Genomic DNA, 20,682 nt, shown 5'->3' with positions numbered 1-20,682 from the left:
AAACAGTTTACAGAACTCACAAGTTTTGGAGAAGTTAGCAGCCATATTTTAATTAAAGGGGCCCATGAGTTTTATGAATAGTGTAACTGCCAAGGTTGTCATGTCACTAGGCTAATGCAGTTCAAGGCATCTGAAGGTGACAGTACTAACAGTGAACAAATTTGACAGCGAAATCAACCCAGGCAGATAAGTCATTCTGGTGCAGAAATCATGACAGCAAAGAGCAAAAAAGTGTGCGAAGATTCTGCTGCTTTCATAAGCAAATAAATGTGTGGCAAGAACTTCTAGTACAAAATACAGCCTAAGCTAAAAGCAGGCACTTATTGACAGTACGAAACACTAGATGCAACCACCAAACTCACCCGGCAGCAAGAGATGTGTTTTACGGTAGTTTTCAATCTTTTCATCAAGCATCCTCTTCCTCTTCAAGCTTTCATGATACTCATCCTCAAGCAGCTGCAGAAAGAAAAGTGCGCATTTAAGTTCAACAATGTTATAACATTGTGTTCAACAAATGCAACAAATTATCGTGGAGGGAGGTTCTCACCTCATAGTTGTTCCTGAGCTTCACCTCGAAAGGATCATCACCAATCTCTATGGTCAGCGTCTGGTACAAATGAAAGCACATTGCGAGCAAAACAGCTTTTAGCAGGACCCACTGATGCTTGCATACTCGAGGAAACAACTTTTAAAACATTTTGCCACAATTATGGCGAATTTGTAAGTGTTCAAATCTTGCACAAAAATGACATGTTTAGTTTGTTCTTCATTACTGCAGTGCCTCCCACAAGCTTGCTAATTTTAATGCGTTGAAATGCATTTCCATCAGTAGATCTTTGGCTCCATGACATTCTGCTGTCTTCTTAACGATGGATTAAACCAGCCTAGTAAATGGTCATCTACTTAAAAGGAAGGCACTGACAATCTTCCAACATGTTCAAGGTTCATCATTAACATTTCTACCATATACACCATGCAGTCTTCTGTAGCCATGTGCGCTGTTATGCAGACAGATTAAAGTGCTAGTAAGCCTGTGGCAGACAGGTTAAAAAAAGTTCTGTGACATATGTGGATGTCCATTTCTGCCTTGCAGAGTGATTATTTAATTATTTATTTATAGAACACTGAGAGGATTATAAATGCAAGCACAGGAGATGAAAAGAACAAAAAAAAAATGCAAAGAACAAAACAGAGCAAAATAACCCTCAGCACACTGCAGCATCACTAATGCATTCAGCTGTGATAAAAGCAAGGTGTTCCATTCCACTAATGTGCGTGCACATAAAAAGAAAATGAATATGTAGAAGCATTTGCTTGGGCTAAGTGAACGGTTGAAGACTATGGGTGATGCCGTGCCACAGAAGGTGATAGTTGATCACAATTTTCTAATAAAACTTAAATTCATCCGAAGATAGCAACAACAAATTTTTTAATCCTTACCTTGGCCTTGATAGAAAAGTCGGAGGGAAGTGGAGAATCAGCTGTAAATGGCACACTGCTCTTATTGTGGACAAGCTTCATCCACTTGATGATATTTACGCCCTGAAGTGAATGAAATGGCACCAAATGAAAGAACTGCAACAACCAATGCAACCGAGAACCAGTGCAAAGCCATTACCTCCTCAGTAAATGCTTCGGCAAAGTTGTAGTCGTAGGGAAAAACAACCCGCATCTCATCTATGGAAAGAGTCCTACAAGACACAAATGAAAGCAGAAAGCATTAGATAAGTCATGCATAATGTTGATTCAACCACAAAATGAAATATTACTAAGAACAGTGATACCACAAAGGAAGTGTAAAAATAAAAATGAAAAGGAAAGGTGCAAGAGGTGTGTGGACACAAGTAAATAGAGAATAAGAGGCATGGCTGAACTCATGGCTGAAGTCATGTCAGGAGAGAATGAAAGACATGTTTTACATGTATGCTCCTGACTGCTAGCAGCCTTACCAGCTTCCTGCAAAGCGAAGCTCTTCACAATTTTGTGCCATGGGAACAAGACATTTCGTCAGGTTTCATTAGGTCACAGATAATAAACAGGGACTTGTTTGTCATTGGTCATATAGCATGTAATAGTGAAACACTAGTTTAATGCTGTTTGTTTTTGTTCGTGATCATGCCACAGCATCGATGAACTGCAGACTATGGGCTGTTCATTCACATTAACAAATGTTCCCATGGTGCACAACATGTTGCGAATCAACTAATGTACAGGTAAAATGATGCCACAGCAAACAGTGCTGAGAGCATACACAAAACCGGCAGCAGTGACACTCAAAAAGAACATCACAAGCAAAGTGAAGGTGCATGGGGCATTGGACTGGCAGATGGAAGCATATAAGGATGACACATTTTGAGTCTTTTTGACTTCTAGCTAGAGGATGTTAGGATATAGCTCAGTCACAGCTCCTACGCTCTGTTTGGTTCTCTTTGCCCGCATACACACCTGAGTGCTCATGGGCCATGTGTGGCCAGTTCACAAAATAAAGAGTGCAGAAGAATAAAGAACTGTGCATGACTACAGTCAACTCCTAACAATTTGAACATGAAGAACGTCAAAAATCTTTAAATTACCTAGAGTTCACATTAAGAGAAGACTTTATTGCCCGAGATGTTGACAGATTCAAATTAAGTGAGCGCACTGACGAGAGCGCAGTGCATTTACCTTTGTAGGTCATGCAATATGAATCCTTACTGAAAGCATCCTGAACTAACCGCAGTTGTCCTGCAATGTGCAATTTGTAAATATGAGGGCATTGAAGTTGATGCATGTCATTTCCCAAGAGCCGGTAATAATTATATATTCGACCTAGCGATATTACGAGACTGCACTTCGAACTCTGCACATAGCATTGAAGTGATTTCATTTCTTTGACTAGGATGTGAATGGCGACAAATAAATTAAAAAAAAACAAAAACAATAGTCTGCTTCAGATATGCCTTTATTTTGTAAGAGTACTTCAGCGAAAATTAAAAAAAAGAAGTTGAATGGCAGTTGCATGGAGACAGATTATTCATACTTTAAATGGTTCACAAGGTTTTCGAGACACGAAGGTTTTATAACCCCAGAAAATTGCCATAAATTTAGATGTTTTGATACTCAGTCAGATGAAGAAAGCTGCCATGGCAGCTGAAGAAAGCTATACTATTTAAAGGTTGTGTTCTAATTAAAGCAAAGGAATGATACAGAACATGCACAAAATGTTGATAACGAGAAAAACCAGGTTGATGCAACACCAAGCGAGCTTTGGAAAAACATATTCGTCTGAATACTGAAAAGCGCTAGTACACAGCTAAATAGGACAGTAATTCACATTCAATATCTTTGAGTATTTTACATGACAAACCGCTAAAACTGCCTGCAAATAGCATAGCTGAAGCCATGGCTTGCCTCCACGCATTCGATACTGATAGCAATCTGCAGGAGAGGCAAGCACGATAGTGGCGTGTTGTGAGGCCCTATTTATCAAAGTCAAGCAGAGGGAAATAAACTAGTACTCTACCATAGCTTGTTGTACTGCTGTGTCAGCCCCTTTACTGTGTGGCGGTTGATGGATGACTTTTCATCCGATGGCATGGCGGTATACTGCACTTGCTATTAACAGCAAGAGAGGTGGGGTGGGAGTGAGGAGAAAAATTCAACAACTGCACTTTTTGGGTTTCATCGGTGAAAAGCCAATACATGAAAAATGAGCAAGCTATAAAGAAAGGAGAGAGAGAGGTAAATAAGAAACAACTTACCATAAAGTAAATGCAGTAATTATTCAGTAATGAAATGAACCAACAATGACAAATCAATCACAGATGTCCTGGCTGCTGGAACAGAATGAATGCAACCTTAAACCTTTAACTGCCAACCCTGAGCTGTGCTCATCATGGGAGTTTTTACCAACAATGCCGATGATGAGTCGCACTCATATGGCCTGATGTTATGCTGCGTTCATCGCCAAAGACGAGTCTTGGTTGTAAATTGTGTTGGTTGCAACTTTCCACTCTACAGAGTGACAGTTGTCCAGGAAAAATCACATTTCGTGCCCTTTGAGCATGTTTTAAGCTTGGTAACACTTATTTAAAAATGGTGCTGCACATAAAGGATGCCGGTAATGGCTATGTTCGTAGAAAGAGGCGCTTCTTGGAGCAGTTTTGACAGCACCATTGTTGGTGATCTCGAATTAGTGTACAACAGCAACTCTACCTTCGTTTTCCAGCTGCACATTGCTTAAGATCATGACGACAGCAACGACAACTAAGACGGTGACGTACAGAACAGTGCACGTGTGTGGCACCCAAAACCCCCAACTCGCGCCTCCGCTGTTTCAGTTTTCTTCACTGTCTGGGATCTTGTGGCAGCCCAAGGTATTGCAGCAAATAAATAGTACTTCAAATTTCAGTATGCTGTGATCTATTACTACGACATGCATTGAAAGAAAGCCACACTCAACAGCAGCTTTTTCTTTATATATAAATTTTCGTGCTTGTATTTCCAGAAAAATAAAAATGCATGAAAAAATTAAAACAACTTAAAAAAAATGCAGTTTTGGTATGATCCTCACGAGTTAAATTGGCGGTTCAAGGATTAAACTACAGCTAGACATTTAAATTTAATTTAAAACATTACTTAATCAAAATGGTTAGCTAGCTTGATGCTCACGAGGGGTGGCTAGATAGTTTGGTTTGGTTTGGTTTGTGGGGGTTTAACGTCCCAAAGCGACTCAGGCTATGAGACGCCGTAGTGGAGGACTCCGGAAATTTTGACCACCTGGGGTTCTTTAACGAGCACTGACATCGCACAGCACACGGGCACCTTGCTTTTCGCCTCCATCAAAAAGCGGCCGCCGAAGCCGGGATTCGATCCCGCGTCCTTGGACACAGTAGTCGAGCGCCGTAACCACTGCACCACCCCGGCGGGGCGGGTGGCTAGATAGGAACTGCTCATTAGGCAGAGACCAACCTGGAACTTGAATATGGGGTGTTCATCGAAGTACACCAGCAAGGCTTCAGTGTGGATAGATTTTCTCGTTGGCTTTGTCTTGATGTGAAGGTCTGACATAACAAACTTGATTCTAGAGCAATAAGAAATTCGTATGTAAAGAAAGACAAGTCTTCTGATTTGGTTGTGCAGCAATCACATAATTCTGAATAATAAAATGACATGCTTTAATTTAAGACTGAGAAAGAACTTATCTTGCATATTATAACACTGCAAGTACTAAATAACCATATCTGTTAAGGACTAAAAATAACCATATCTGTTAAGGACTAAAAGAACGCAATTTATTTGGTACGATGTTTTACATATGAAAAGTTTGATTTCATAGTTAAGCCGTTCTTGCTAAAGTTGAAAACATCAAATCAGAAAAATTTCAGTGCACGTGAAACCAAAACAAAAGTTTGTATGTGGATTTAATGCAGCAGGGAGTGAAATTTCTGCCCACCTGTGAGCTTTCGAAAGTCGGAACTCAAAGCTGTTCGCCCCTTGCAAGCAGATGTTGAATGTCAACCCTTCAGTAGTTGCTTCCTCATCCCTTGGCACATTTTCCACTGGTTTAGACTCAACTGTTGCGGGAGGAGAAAGAGTATTTAAACCTTGTGACAAAATTACTGGCATATAAAAACAAAATGACTGCTTATAATTTGTTTTTACATTACTTTAACGAGGGTGCAAACTTTATTCACAAACATTCAGTCTGTTTGATATTAAAAATGCACAACACAGCACTGTGTTTTTCTAGTTAATTATACCTTTCCCACTGTTTGCAACAAAGCACAAGCCATTAACTAGCTTAAAATGCTACATTGAATGATTTGTCATAAGATTTTGTACATTTCCATGCCGCTGCTTGAAATACACTACTGAACATTTAATTTGACCATGCCAGAGTATTAATGTATAGATATATACCATGTGCATTTGCAACAACTGAGATATTATTCACGTGATTACTACCTTGCAAGCAAACATCTATGTCGCCACGCAACTTAAGTGTGATGTGCAGAGCAGACCTCTCACTGATCCCAATACTTAGTCAAGTCAAGGCGTAGAATAAGCTCCAAGAACTCACTCTTGAGCGAAGATTTCAGTTCCTGCAGATCTTGCACCAGAGTGACCAAGCTCATGTGCAGTGTTGTGCTCCAACTAAGCAAAACTTCATCCAGCAGCTGCAAGTGGACCTCCTGTTGACGAAACATCACAGATAACAGTTCTGGGGTGCAGCACATCTTCTAAGCATTAAACCTAATAAAAAAGCCTCAAGAACAGCATGTGAGGAAATAAAAAAATACCATATTGTATATTAATTAGTTCGCTTGCTGACAAGTTAATTAGTTGTCAAACTAAACAAAGCATATTTCGTTATTTACAATATTTTTCAAGTTTGCCCCCTGTCATCAATTTTTCCACTTTGTCATGCTTCGCCTATGGATGCAAGCAGCTCACTTATATGATGCCTCTGGCCCTTAACATAAAACAGGGACAACAGAATGCCATAAAATGCCTCACTGAATATTTACTCGTTTTAAACTGCAGTGCATTTAGTGTAAGCATTAAAGCAAGCTTGTTTACTTACTGGGTGCTGAAGCTATGTACAGGTGTGGACAAAAATAAACGGAGCATGTTTTTCCATTCAAATTACAATCATATCTTGTGTATTGGAGATAAGAAAACATTATTTGTCTGAGTGAAAGTGCACTGACATCCACTACCAGTTTGCACATACCACAACTGCTAGTTTCAATTACGTGACGCGTGAAAATTAATAGAGGTAGCGTGCTCCGTTTACTTTTGTCCGCACCAGTACATGCATGACAAGCTAACAGAACTATTTTTGCCATAGGTGCACGCTTACCTTCTGCTCTGGCTTGTAGTTGAGACGTGCGCTCTTGATGTAAGCTGCTGGGGATTTAATTTCAGAAGCTGGGATGCAACTGTAAGACTAAAAACCATAACAATCACTGTCAGAAGGCTGGTCAATGCACAAGTTATGGTTTGATCAAGATGTGGCTCGAAGAACAAAAGTGAAGTAAAGCTTATTCTTGCACATCATTTTCTCAGCTGAAAGTATGCCCTTTCACATAGTGCACACAGTGAATGTAAATAACATCAGAGCGTCCAGTATGAAAGCGAAGTATGAAAGTGAGTACGAAAGATGAACTTGTGTGTTATTTTTTTTACTGAAGTCAAAAACGATTTTTCAGTATTATGGACAGAATGATGAGCTTGCAAGCCCAGCATGCACTCAAGGCTAGGAGACCCTTCTCTGATAAAACACCAAACATACAAATGTTGTATGAGGGAATGGATAGAGATTAAGCACTCCACCATTCTGAATTTAAATCAGTACAAACAGAAATTGCAAGGATGTCACAGCATGGTTCATATACTTTTGTGTAATGTGAAATTTGCTGTGCACCGACCTGGACTGTGTTGCGCAGAGCCCCCAAGGCACAGCCTTCCAGGTTTACATACACCTTGGCACTGGTGCTGTCCACGTTGAGGCTGTCCAGTCGAACAATCACGCCCGTCTCAGCTGAGCTCAGCCCAAAGAGGTTGGTGTCCGACAGGCTCAGATGCAGAGACAAGGCTGGGCCAGCCTGCAGATTAAAGAGATGAGATGTACATGTGACGAGCATAATAAAGATTATGAGTCAAGGTTAAAGCACTTTCCATGCTGGAAGCTAGTAAATTATTCTTCGTTTAAGTGTTTTTTCTTCGGTGCTGTTAGCAACACACAGGATCACAGAAAATAAAAAAAGCGTGAAGACTGTTGTGAAATAAAAAAAGGTTAGCAGCAGTTTAACTTGGTTAAACAGAAGATCTATGAATGCGTGCTTGGCCATGTCACCCACCAACAACTACATATTGTGTTTATCCAGATGTTACCTAAAGTCAAAGTTCAAGGGTCAACAATGATGTTACTGTACTCTGACGCTGATTATTTGACCATGAGAAGCATAAGCACAAGTGCCAACCCATGTTCATTTCACCTTGAGGTTGGTTGAAGGTCATTCTATCGGCATGGAACGGTGCTCGACTTTTGCATAGAGTAGAGTTATCGCGCTAAGATTTTTTATATAAGATGCAAATGGTCATATAATGGTCACCTACATATCAATCTCACAAGAGCAAAAAAAAGTTTTCAAAAAGTAAAAAGAAGAGGAATGAATGTCCTAATACTTCAGTAGTTTAGGGCACCCCTTAGGGTAACATGGAATAAAAAAAATTTAGCCCTTAAACCCAGGCCTATCACCATACTAAAGCAGTCACCTTAACAATTAAACAAACCGGTATGACAGCAGGTGACATGACATGGTTCAATCAGCCAAGAACTAAAGTGGAAACGAATTCTGGAATTTTGGACTGCACCAATGCTTGCGGACATGCACAGGCACAACTTAGTTATAGATACTTATTCGGGTGCTATAACAGTTCATTTATTTATTTAAACATACTGCTGGCCTCGCATTTGAAGCTGTTGCTCTCATTAACAGCTCTCTCATTGTTGGCACTAAGGTGGAGTCAGCAAAACCAGTTTTTTGGCTCCCACACATCATCCTTTAACAAGACGCTCACTTCCCAGCACCAAGCTGATTAATTAATTAACAACATTTATTTGCCTTGCACAATCACATTACAGTGCAGTTGCAATACACAAAACTGCTTTTAGTACCAAAACAGTACTTGCAGAATATCTAAACATAAACGACTTGCCACGTTATAGTGTAAAAGAAGTTCGTGCATGAGTGCTACAATATGGTCAGGCTGACATCTACAGTTCTGATTACTCCAAGTTTGCCGCTATGATTTCCATTATAGGAGAAACTTCTCTACCAAAATTCATCTTAAACACCCATATACACGCACATTCAAAATGGTAGCAGACTCCTCACTAGTTTTACAGTGCAATGAAAACTTATATTTATTATCATGTTCAATCATAAAAAGCAGCATGTACACATGACACAGCTGTTATAACTGTAATTTCTTCTTTTTTTCAGAGTAAAATCTCCAGTAGTGTGGTGTGTCAGAAGAAAAAAAAAAAATGATACTGACAGTAATTTTCACTGAAATATGTCAGTTACTGATCGGCCTAAGTTGGGGGGGCTGAGTATAACCACGGTTAATGCACTCCCATCTTAGCGCAGAAGACACGGTGTTTCCACCCCCTCCACACACAGTACTTGGAAAGGACATGCCTCCCCTTCAGGTGTGTCTCAACCAACGTTACTGATACATAATAATAATATAATTGGTTCACAGGAAGGGAAAGGCGCAGTATCTGTCACACTTGCTCTGCGGATACCTGAACCATGCCATAAGGGAAGGGAGGGAGGTGGGAGTGAAAGTGGAAAGAGAGAAAGGGGAGCTGTAGAGGAGGGCTACGGAGTAATTTCGACCACCTGGGGATCTTTACCATCACACAGCACACGGACGTCACTTCGTTTTGCCTCCATCGAAATGCAGCAGCCGCGCCCGCTACATAATAAGTCAGCGAGAAAAAAAAAGAAAATGTTTATCATTACTGACATGCCGCTGCATAACAAGACAAGTCTGGCATAGTAATGATGAACATTTTTTTTTTCCTCACTGCGCAGCAAAAATGGAATCAAGATCTTTTGATGACAGCACACTTCAAGTTATAGGATTTCACACTGTTTCCATTACCTAGAGTCTTCTATGGCCCTTGATGCATACTATGCATTGTGCATATATGCACAATGGAGGAAGTTGTAATGCATAAAAAAGGTAGAGCGTACCTGTTCAGGCTTCCCGACGACTGGCTGTTCAGCCCCAAGTTTCGCTGCTCTTGCCCTTAGTTTGGAAGACAAGTGTTCCAGTAGACCAGCTACTAGAGGGTTGACTTCTAAGTGGACACTTCCTAGCATGCACTGGATGCGCAGGTCTGAGACAGTGTGTCGAGTCTGTAGTGTCAACAGAGGGGACGCAAGAAGTTGGTCAAAAGATGGCCGGCAGTTATCGATAAAAGGTTCAGGCCGGCAACTATGAAACCTGCTCCACAAGGATCATTAACGCTGAACTTCAAAATAATTTTCAAAATAATTCCAAATCATATTCCAAATTTCACACAGCTTTTTCATTTTACAGTGCAGTTCTTAGGCGCACGTTCCCAGCTCGAGCGGCAAAACTGTTAGTATCAGTGTAATGGGTTAGCAGCTGTAAGGTGGCCCCTTGGACCACCCTATAACATTTGGCACTGGCCGACTTCAGGTGAAAAATTCTGCTCGACAACATAAGGATCCCGAGGAACCCCTTCTTTAAAAAGGCAGCGCAGATACATTGCAGCATAGAACCATCGGGAAGTAGCGCATTAAATTCCGATCTCATTCATTTTAATATATTAACATTTTAATAACATTAGTTAACTGAGGTTTTCTGAGCTAGACTGAAATCTTGCGTTTCCAAGTACTGTTATTGTCAGAGAATTTTGAACAGCTTAAATAAATGCTTTCTTTTTTCCTATATAACAAGTCTGGACAACCAACAGCAGGAGTGTATCCCTAGGGTAGAAAAAAGGCAAAAAAAAGAAAGAGAAAAAACAATATTACAAAACTCCTTATCTGCTCTTGTACCAAGCAGCGCATCACTCATAGAATTGATCCATTACTTTTTCCTGCCATTGCAAGCACTCTGATTAGAATCATCAATAAATGCAAAACTGCTACTTAAGTTGCTACCTGACAAAAAGAGGAAATGAGCTGCCCTTTCTGCCGTCTTTTACAGACATCTTCACTTTTCCCCCAGATAAGGGATATAATCAGGTTGCTGAAGTTGCACAACTGAGCATGTATAAAAATAAAATTTAATTATTTATTTAATTTTATTTATTTAGAAAAAATGATTGCAAAAGGCTCCATGAGAAAGTTTGGCCACTAATGAAGCAGGAACACAAGCAGAACCAATATTTTTTTTTTTTACTTGATAACCTAACGTTTATAAGTGTTCTGTATAGTAGTAGAGTATAGTATGAGGGGTTTAATGTCTCGAAGCGATGCCGCCTATTAGAAAGGCTGTTGTGGAGGGCTCCGGTAATTTCATGCACTTGGGGTTCCTGACATTTGGCCTCCATCGAGACTTGGTCATTGCGATTGGGACAAAACCCCCTCGAGACCAGGAGTCAAATGTGCTAACCACCGAGATAATGAGGTGGCAGCAATTTAAATCTGCCCGCAGGCGTTTGGCCTGTGAAATTCTAGATCAGCCATAAAACTAATGCCAGAGCACTAAAAACATTTTATAACAGCCAAGTAAGCATCTAAGGTACCTCCGCAAGAAAAGTGGTCTATTCAAGCAAAGTGTAGTAGGTATATGAAGAATGCATTCATCACCATTCAATACTCAAGACAGAAGTAGGCCAGCAAGTTTTGATACAAAATCTGCACTCTGAAATTTCAAAAACATTTATTTGAGCAAGTAAAAAAAAAAAAAGAAAAGAAAAAAGAAGAGGTTATTCAATTTCAATATGAGGTAAGCAAGGATATGAGGTCTATGGGTCTCTGGTAAGCAAAGGGGAATAAAGTGAACAACCAAATGTCAAAAGTGTGGGCAGGGCTGGGCTTTTGTAGGAGGCTGCCACTTCTAGATGTTGAATGCTACCTGGCACCTCCTCTCATTCTGTATTTTCTTAGAGCAATGCATTTGTTCATGTAGGAACTGCAGGACGCTTTCCACGACTATGTCCGTGACCATTTAATAACATACTACTCGGGCTATGGCCGCACTTATGAGTGTGACGACCACAGGATACAGCTCGGTTTTAGGCTGCTCATGGAGATGGCGAGACAATTACTTTTTTTTCCAGTACTTGCTTTGTTAAATTTTATAGCCATATGTATAACACTGCACAGCTAGGGATGGGCAACTGAAACGAACCTTCAGTAGCATCATGCCAATAGAGAAAGGAACATTCCAGACGTGATTCTTCTTCAGCTGCTGTGGCTTTAAGGCGTCACAGGGTCCCAATGTGCACCACGCTGTCTCTAGCATCACTTCCGAGCTGAAAGTTTGAATGCAGTTTGCAGATGTAGTAAGAACGCAAAAAATCAGCGGCTCGCTTGATAGTACGTGTCTAGTGAAAGCAGCAGAGAATGAAACGAAAATTTTTATTTGCCATCAAAAGCTGTCCTTGGACAGCTAGACGGGTTCACAATCTCTTATTTTGGCGGACTAGCAGCATTACACATGCATACATACACTTTGTATACACATGTACATAGTTAAATTGTGCAGGTCTTTACAACACTGCGGTAATGGAAGGACAAAATTTATCAAGGGCTTACTTGGAATTCAGAGCAAAAAAAGAAGTAAGAGAAGTGAACACACACATGCACAAAGAGCAACTGTTCCAAGCCCATCATGTTATTTAAGTACTTGGCTGATTCATGCATTTTTTCCGTTAGTCCTTTCTTTTTCCATTGAAAAGGCTTCAATATGCAGTGCAATGCAACTACCAGTTACCGAGCTTAAGGTGGTTCGCGTACTAGCAGCAAATATTTCCATGCCTTACTGAAAATAGATTTCTAAAGAAAGAGGTTCGGAGGTTTCATGTTACAAAATGTGACCTGTGCTGCGATATCTGTAATGTAATGTGACCTGTGATACGATATCTGTAAAGCTATTATAAACAATAATCAGTAAAAGCTTCCAGCTTTATATTTACCATTGAATACAAAAACAACAGCACAGGTTTGGGGACTACAAAAGCCTGTTCAAGACGGAAAACAGACATTGTTTAACGATGCTAAGAATTATGCCATTATATTTATTCAGCCCCATATAGGACGGCTCAATCCATTAGTCCATTTAGTCATGCTTTTTCCACTACGCTGCAATACAAATGAGCACCTACCTCATTTCTGGCTGAGTGGCAAGATTTCCTGAAAAGGAATTGAAAAAGTTAGCCCGATACAAAAAGTACATGAACATGGCATTTCAGCAACAGAAATAAAAAGCAATGAATGATTTTCAGTCAGGACAGTTCAAAAAATTCTACGCTCTCCATTCTTTGTAATAAAAACTAGATACGTATGCACAGACAACAAAGCTGCAATGCCTACGGCACATTACAAAACATGCAGTACACAACCATGGGGGCAAGGAGGGTGTACTCACAAAACGCTTGTAGTGTGGTAGAAAACGTTTCAACTTCTAAGAAGTTGCATGAGACAATGCAAAGGAATACTGCAATATTTGCATTGGTCTTTCCATGAAACATCAAGCAAAACAAGTAATAATACAACACAGTAAACACGGTTCCCATAAGATGATGTAAAAAAAAAAAAAAGAATCCACTTAAGACTATCTGTTTTACATGTACATTGGTTAAGACGAACTTTCACAGTGAATGTGAACCATAGCGACCCTGCGCATCAGCACTCACGTGGTGCCCGTGAGGAAATGTGTAGAAAAAAAAAAAAAGAGCAGAAAATGGTTCAATGAAACAAAGTGTCACCACTGCAAGACGGCATCACTTCAAGCGCAATACTGCAGGGAAGCTGTCTTGCAGTAGTGTGCTTTCTTGGAGAGGAGCTTTCTTGCCGGTGCAGAAATATCAGATCTCGGCACCGTGTGTGCATCCCATGTAGCATGCTGCCTCATACAGAATAAAAGGCACTGAGTTGAGGCTTGAAAACTGTAGAAACGCTTTTTCAAATGACACCATATCGTAAAACACAGTATTGCGGCACAGAAATGACCAGATATCTCTCGCAGTGTGCGGAAAGTTTCGTGGAGTGCCTATTTATGCAGTTGGTAGCAGCTATGCTGCAAAAGGAGTGAGATAAGAGAGAGGCACATGAATTTCCTGCCGAGCACCTTCGCAGCACTTAGAACTGGTTGGGAAGCAAAAATTAGCAGCCATGTAATAAACACCCAGACACGTCTAGATTATTCACATGCCTCTTTTTGGGGCCCTTCTGTTAACACAAACTCCTAATAAGATGAAACAATTTTCTGGTTCAAGTTAGTCTTAAAGGCAGCATACCAAAAAAATACCTCCCCCAACACTAATAACTGGCATACCTTAACATCTTATCCAGAAACATGTAAGTTCTACTGCCTACCTCTCTCCCTTGAACAGATTTTTAACTGTGCTGCATCGTCAGCATATGACCCCGTGTGCTTCACTATTCTGAAAACACAGTTGACTCCCGACAATGTAAACTGGATCAGGGAGAAAACTGCTTCCATTATGCAGCGTTAAATAGAGGACCTGATGTCAACAGGAGCAAAGTTTAAATTCAAATCGACCAGTGACTCAGATTAGGTGAGAACAAGAAACAAGCTATGTGTTCACAACTAGAAGCAGTTATGAGCAGTATCAATCTCTATTTTCTATCATAGCGTGTGTCAGTCATGCACATGAGAGCATCTATAACAATCTTAGTTTGCATGATAACCAGCATCCACTAAAAAAAAGGAAAGTCACTGTAGCTGTCAAAGTTCGACCAGACCAAGAATTCATGCTGGCAAAGAAGTTTTGTGACAAACAGTTTACCACCTAAAAGTAAGGATCCCACGTCAGCGTTGAGTCTGGCTCGTTGCACTCCCGCAGAAACTGGTTCGCAGTCTGCAGTTCTCACAGACACTGAAACGTCTTCGAGTTCAGCAGAGGCACGCACAAGCATCTTCAGGGATGAAAGCCTGGGTGCAGAAGTTAAAAATGCTGGTATAATGCAATGCTGCAAAGAGTAAATTTTCGGCATCAAACAATGTCTCAAATTACTTGCATCTTGAAAACTACAAGCCATTTTGTACGGCCATAAAGAAGTCGTAAGACAGTGAATCTCAACTATGCTTTGTCAGATAACAAGGAAAGGGAATCTGCCTTACAGTAGTATGTGTAATACCGTTTTGAGCAGAAAACAGCAGAGAGAAAAATCTGTTCATATATTCGCAACTACAGACACAGAAAAGCTCTTTTAGCTCAGTTAGCAAGCTCTCTTACTATAAACAGGTGGAGAACTAATGTTCATTCCAAAAATAAACTAGAACAATGGTAGAAAATAAAAAAAGACTGCAATGACTACATAGCCAGACACTGCAACCCTCTCCTGCTGAATCTGCATTTTACAAGTCAAACTAAAGTGTTAACTGAACCCTGCTTCATATTCGTTATAGCCTCAAAGGCAATGAAAAAATTGCCTAGGAAATTCAGTTTACGACTATAGTCATAAAGCGAATTTCACATTGAAAAAAGGTGCAACAAGCAGGATAAGAAACAAAGTAAATGATAACAGATGAAAGAAATGTTGAAATGCACCCAACTGATTAGTATGTTCTTTATAATGAGATGCAGTGACAAAGGTAAGCATTTCGCTGAGACCGTCCTTTGCCAGAGCTTGTTGCAGTGTGTGTTGTTGAGAAAAACTAAGTGGTAATGCATAGCACTTAAGAACAATAAATAAACAAATGAGTTAAGCTTACTAGCTTAGTGCATTAATTAATGAAATTGCATTGGCATTAACTGCCGAGAAGTCTGGAGTGGAGGTCCTGTTTTGGCATCTCACCGATCCGCTTCAATCTCTCTTTGCTCGTGTGCATATTCAGCCTTCTTTAGAGGTCTTGAGCTGAATTGCACTCCTGGCACACTTCCCGGACCCCAACATTAAAATGCTGTCGCTGCAACAGTGTACTTTCATAATATGGAAAACCCATTGCCAAACACCAGCAGACCGATCATTGACACATGGTAAACAAGTAGGTCCTCGACGTTCGGTCATGCAGGCTACAAATCGCTTCTCCGGTTGTGTGACACCATATCAAACATGACTATGTAGCGGTTTACCCATGCAACTACTATCGTGTCTAGTGATCTTCCTCTCGACCTCATACAATCACTGCAGTAGCCTCTCATTCTCCTTCTCAACGAGTGAGCCGCCCAGCACTTCGGCGTGCTGTTTACTTTGTGGTCTGACCGCATCTTGTGTGTAACTCTCCACGATGAGCGACCCTCAGACATCCTGGCGCACGCGACTATCCCAGTGGCAATCACACACTAGGCTCTTCTCTGTCTCGCTAGCTATGCCAGATGTGGCTTTCTTCCTGTACACTGTGCTTCACTGAGACGAGATGATAAAGGGTGTTGCCTTGTGGCCCATGTAACCCCTAACGGCAATGCGAAAAGTGACACTATTATAGCTTTTGCCACAGCATGGCATGCAAGTACTACGCATAAACTGTGCCATATATTCACACCAACCCACAACAAGATGCCATTCAAAGTGCCTGGAACAGCTGATAAATGCACGAGAGGCAACCACAATGACCATGTTATGTACTACTTCACATTCTAATCAAAGGACATCAGGAGGGCATCAGACGCCTTGAGAACTGGATAAGGCTGACTAGATAAATAGTGTTGGTGGCGTTGCGCCAAGGCGGGACAGACTCCGTCACAGTAGGGAATTGATCTGGCTAGGACCTTTCTGGTCCACCTGGTAAAAAAGGGAAGCCTCGGTACCAATCCAATCCAATCCAATCCAATCCAGTCCACATCCAGCTGACTTTTGCTACCTGTGCCGTCAACTGCCAACCTGCACGTTTGTCTTTTTTATGCGGAACTTTTTGCTGAAAAAGGCTGACTGCCAGCTGTGGTCGCGTTAAAATGCCATTTTCATGCTCAGAGTCATTTGTGCATGAGCTAGAATGACTTTCAACATATAATTGCGGGAATAACTAGTAACCTGCTTTATGTGCAGTTTCTCCTACTTCTTCATCTGTACAATTTTTTGCCCTGAGTAAGCAAACCATTTTCATGTGCTGTGTGAACGACCTACACACCTATAGTAATCTACCCCCATGCATGCAGGACCTCGCATTCCAACAAGACATTTCTTTTGGCAGGCACTGATCACGACAGCATCATCAATGTTATTACATCGCAGCTCTGTGCTTTGCCTGCCTTTTACGTACAGTGATGCAAGCGATACACGATGTGCCACTGCAAAAGGATTTTTTTCTTCATGTGAATGCACCTTTGTGAGAAGGTCCTGGATGAAGGTGACGCGTTCTTCTTTTCAGGTGCCTGCTGAGACAAGGAAGGCAGAAGCTGCGCCCAGTGACGCAGTTCATCCTCGGAATAGGCTGCTCGCAGCGAGGCAAACTTCAGGTTCACGTCTACTTGGTCGTGATGAAGCTGAAATGAGGGTAATACACACGACTGTCCGTTTCAACTCGTTGTCTTAACACAAGAATAACAAAACGTGATAGGGCACCAAATGTTTTGCACGACTAAACAGAAGAGGTGGAGTGATTCTTTCATACAAAGTTAATAAACATGTTGCCACATGCATACAAGCTTACAGGCACCCTGCTTTTGCAAGAAGAGCATCGGTAGATATGTTTCAGTGCCTCTGTGACAACACTCACCTTGCCCGTCGCTTCAGCTCTCGCGAGCACAGCAAGCTGGAAGTGGTCATTGGCCAAGGCAAGGTTGGACAGAACAAGCGTGCAAGTGGCGAAGCAGCTCTGTGTTGAGTCCTGAAGCAGCTCAGCAGTGAAAGTGTGTGCTTCAAGAAAGAGACCCCTGCAAGATCAAAATGAAGCCTCCCGTTTAAGCTTAACATTACGCAGCTCAAAAAGACATGTCTTCTTTCCAAAGGCCTTCTCGCAACTGCATCTGAAACAGAACTGCAATTTTTAATAACAGAAATATTTGGAAATTCTCGCCTGAGGCATATAATGCGTCAAAACCTATTCATCGTCTCATCTTCCTGCGTTCTTTTTTACCTTCGCGTATTTCTCTGAAACTTTCACAGTGTTCCTATGATTTTTTGCCTCTTCTGATCCTTTGTGCGAAATTTTGCAGCCAGGCAGTGTTTTCCTATGACCCAAATTAATTTTAAACTGCCTAAACGATGAGGTGATTTGTAGGGCAATGTTGCTTGTGTGATATCAGAAGCTGCCTGCGCATTTATATTTCCTCTGCCTGCTCTGAAAGAATAAATTTATAATTTGCTCTAGGTCACTTCAGAGAAATGATCAAAGCTGCCACTTAAACTCGCCAGTTAAGCGAATAAACATGCACATAAGAGTGTTGTAACAGTAACTGTGACATCATATGTTACTCTATCGTGACATCACACTTTAGATGAAACCTAGTTTTGAAGCGATCTTCATAACCCAATGTAAAGCCAAGGTCTCAGTGCACAGGAAGTTGACCTTCAACGCCTTTCCTTTCCCATAAACCAATTTACAATTGAGGTGGTTGTGGTTTGTGGGGTTTAACGTCCCAAAGCGACTAAGGCTATGAGAGACGCCGTAATGAAGGACTCCGGAAATTTCAACCACCTGGGGTTCTTTAACATGCACTGACAACGCACAGCACACGAGCGCCTTGCTTTTCGCCTCCATTGAAAAGCGGCTGCCAAGGCCGAGATTCGATCCTGCTTCCTTGGGAACAGTAGTCGAGCGCTGTAACCACTGCGCCCACCCTGGCGGGGTAATTGAAGTGAAAGCTTCAATATACTGCTAGGTAGAGCTGGTATTTGCGTAACACAAATTTGACCTTCAAGTTACCTTGACCTAATTGAGTGTGGCTGTCCACAATGCCGTGGTGTCCACCGAAAAATATACTGCGCCCTCCACTCCCCAAAAACCTAATTTAAATAACTCTCCATTTTGCCTCCATTGAGCCGGCTGCGTTTCGATGGAGGCGAAACAGAGAGACGTCCTGTGCTGTGCTGTGCAATGTCAGTGATGTCAGTGCACGTTGAAGATCCCCAGGAGGTCAGAATTACTTCATAGCCCTCCACTACGGCTCTTCGATCACTCTTCTCTCTTTCCACTTTCACTCCCACCTTCTCTGTCCCTTACAGTGCAGTTCAGGTGTCCATGGAACAAGTGGAACAGATACTGCACCTTTCCTTTGCCATGAACTAATTATTATTATTATTTTTAAGGCAAAAGCCTTTAAATGTCTTATGCCCATGGCCACGAATGTGTCCGCCTGTACGTAATGCTTTAGTTTGATGACGTCATCAGTGGTGTAGTATGTTGTACCATGAAATAAATGATGAAGTCATCAGTGACATCACACCTTAACTAGAACTAGTAATAGTTATGGATAATGACTAACTAGTACACTAACACTAATAACTAATAGTAACTAGTACTAATTAGTCATGACTAACTAATCATGGGTACTAAGAGATGACTGAGACTATGACATTATCACCTGGTGACGTCCTGACTGAATGTTACGTCATTATGACATCACACACGTCCATGTCTAATAACCGGAACTGAAGTCATGATGTCAGTTTCAGTTATCAGACATGGAAGGGTGTGAAATCACCAGGTGATTCACGCATATACGAAGCTGACCCCACCGGGCGTCGAATCCAGGCATCTGTGCGGCACCTTTCATTTGGCGTTTCCTCGAATGCCTTAACACACAGCATACAGAAGCATGTGCAAGACAGCAGGCATCAGTGGCATTTTAAATTGGTTTACAGGAAAGAAAAGGCGCAGTATCTGTCGCAATTCTCCCTGCACCATCTTAACCGACCTCTAAGAAAAAGGAGGGAGGTGGGAGTGAAAAGGGGTGCCGTAGTGGAGGGCTTCGGACCACTACGCAAAAGCCTCATCGCAGTTTAATGGTCCAAACTGCCCCTCCAATTTTTATTATTGTTATTAAGGGGAGGGCACTGTGAAAGCAGAGGAATCCACAATCAGAGGGTGGCTGCAGTAGAATAACAACAGATACTGTGGAAAGAGGACAGCATGATGAGAGCCTAGGAATGCTTAACCAGAGGATAGCTACCGCGGAGGCCACTTGAAGAGGGGTCAGTCCATAAGGAGGAGTGAAACATACCACTGAGGAAAGGCTCAGCGGCTAGAACAACAGACTAGAAACAAGCACTAGTCACAGAAAGTTTGTTTGTTTGATTTACGGGTGTTCAATGCCTCAAGATGACTGAAACTATTATAAGGAATATTATAGCAAAGGTCTCTGAATAATTTTGCCCCCATGGGGTTCTTGGGGTTCTCTGGTATGTATTGGTGTCACACAATACATGGGCCCTTTGTGTTTTGCCTCCATTGAAACACAGCTGGAATCTAACCCGTGTCTCCCGGCTCAGTAGTCGAGTGCCCTAATCACTGAGCCACCATGGCAGAGCAGTCATAGGATAAGTATGTTATGAAAATTAAAAACAGTGCTCTATAATTATACTACATATGCATGTCGCTCTCAAATTCCTTATTCCAATACATCATGAAATGAAAATACTTTAACCGCTATTGTAGACTCTTGCATTACACAACTTTCCTATGACATCTTCATTAGCTTAGTAGAACCTCGTTGATACGTTCCCGGTTCACACGATTTTTACGCTCAAAATCGGCGGCAGAAAAAAATCTCCCATAGAGTTGCGCTATTTTTCTCCCGGTTATTATGTTTCCAGATAAGGCGATTTCCTGGTTACTAAGTTCAAAAGTTTGGTCAATTGTGGTCATATAATAGTTTTGCGAACAACCGTGCTAACGAGGGCTTGCGACATGAAAAACTGATCACCGGTGCTCATCCACCACAGTTACTTTCCTGCAGTGCCGAAGTGCAAAGGGGCAAAGCATCAAAGAAAGCCAACAAGCCAACATGCAATGTGCCCGATCACGCGGAAACATGGCTGAAGAGAAATGGCGTGGCTTCGTTGTGGTGTCTTAGGG

The 20,682-nt window shown here is 41.5% G+C and overlaps 1 protein-coding gene across 1 annotated transcript in view; it reads right to left on the bottom strand.

Moving 5' to 3' along the window:
* Positions 1 to 20,682, bottom strand: part of hob (bridge-like lipid transfer protein family member hobbit) — a 65,659-nt gene that overhangs the window by 31,258 nt on the left and 13,719 nt on the right. The window contains exons 11-26 of the mRNA XM_084598976.1: positions 17,383 to 17,539; positions 16,989 to 17,149; positions 14,513 to 14,655; positions 12,863 to 12,890; positions 11,887 to 12,010; positions 9,753 to 9,917; positions 7,413 to 7,589; positions 6,845 to 6,931; positions 6,062 to 6,173; positions 5,435 to 5,555; positions 4,951 to 5,062; positions 3,503 to 3,594; positions 1,619 to 1,691; positions 1,441 to 1,542; positions 548 to 607; positions 363 to 456 (exon numbers count right to left, since the gene is read on the bottom strand). Of these exons, the coding sequence (XP_084455102.1) occupies positions 363 to 456; positions 548 to 607; positions 1,441 to 1,542; positions 1,619 to 1,691; positions 3,503 to 3,594; positions 4,951 to 5,062; positions 5,435 to 5,555; positions 6,062 to 6,173; positions 6,845 to 6,931; positions 7,413 to 7,589; positions 9,753 to 9,917; positions 11,887 to 12,010; positions 12,863 to 12,890; positions 14,513 to 14,655; positions 16,989 to 17,149; positions 17,383 to 17,539 (1,808 nt within the window). The remainder of the gene's footprint in view (positions 1 to 362; positions 457 to 547; positions 608 to 1,440; positions 1,543 to 1,618; positions 1,692 to 3,502; positions 3,595 to 4,950; positions 5,063 to 5,434; positions 5,556 to 6,061; positions 6,174 to 6,844; positions 6,932 to 7,412; positions 7,590 to 9,752; positions 9,918 to 11,886; positions 12,011 to 12,862; positions 12,891 to 14,512; positions 14,656 to 16,988; positions 17,150 to 17,382; positions 17,540 to 20,682) is intronic.

This window comes from Amblyomma maculatum, chromosome 3, assembly GCF_055883805.1.
Source record: "Amblyomma maculatum isolate TAMU_Amacu chromosome 3, ASM5588380v1, whole genome shotgun sequence".
Taxonomy (NCBI): Eukaryota; Metazoa; Arthropoda; class Arachnida; order Ixodida; family Ixodidae; genus Amblyomma; species Amblyomma maculatum.
This window is presented reverse-complemented; position numbering and strand designations above follow the sequence as displayed.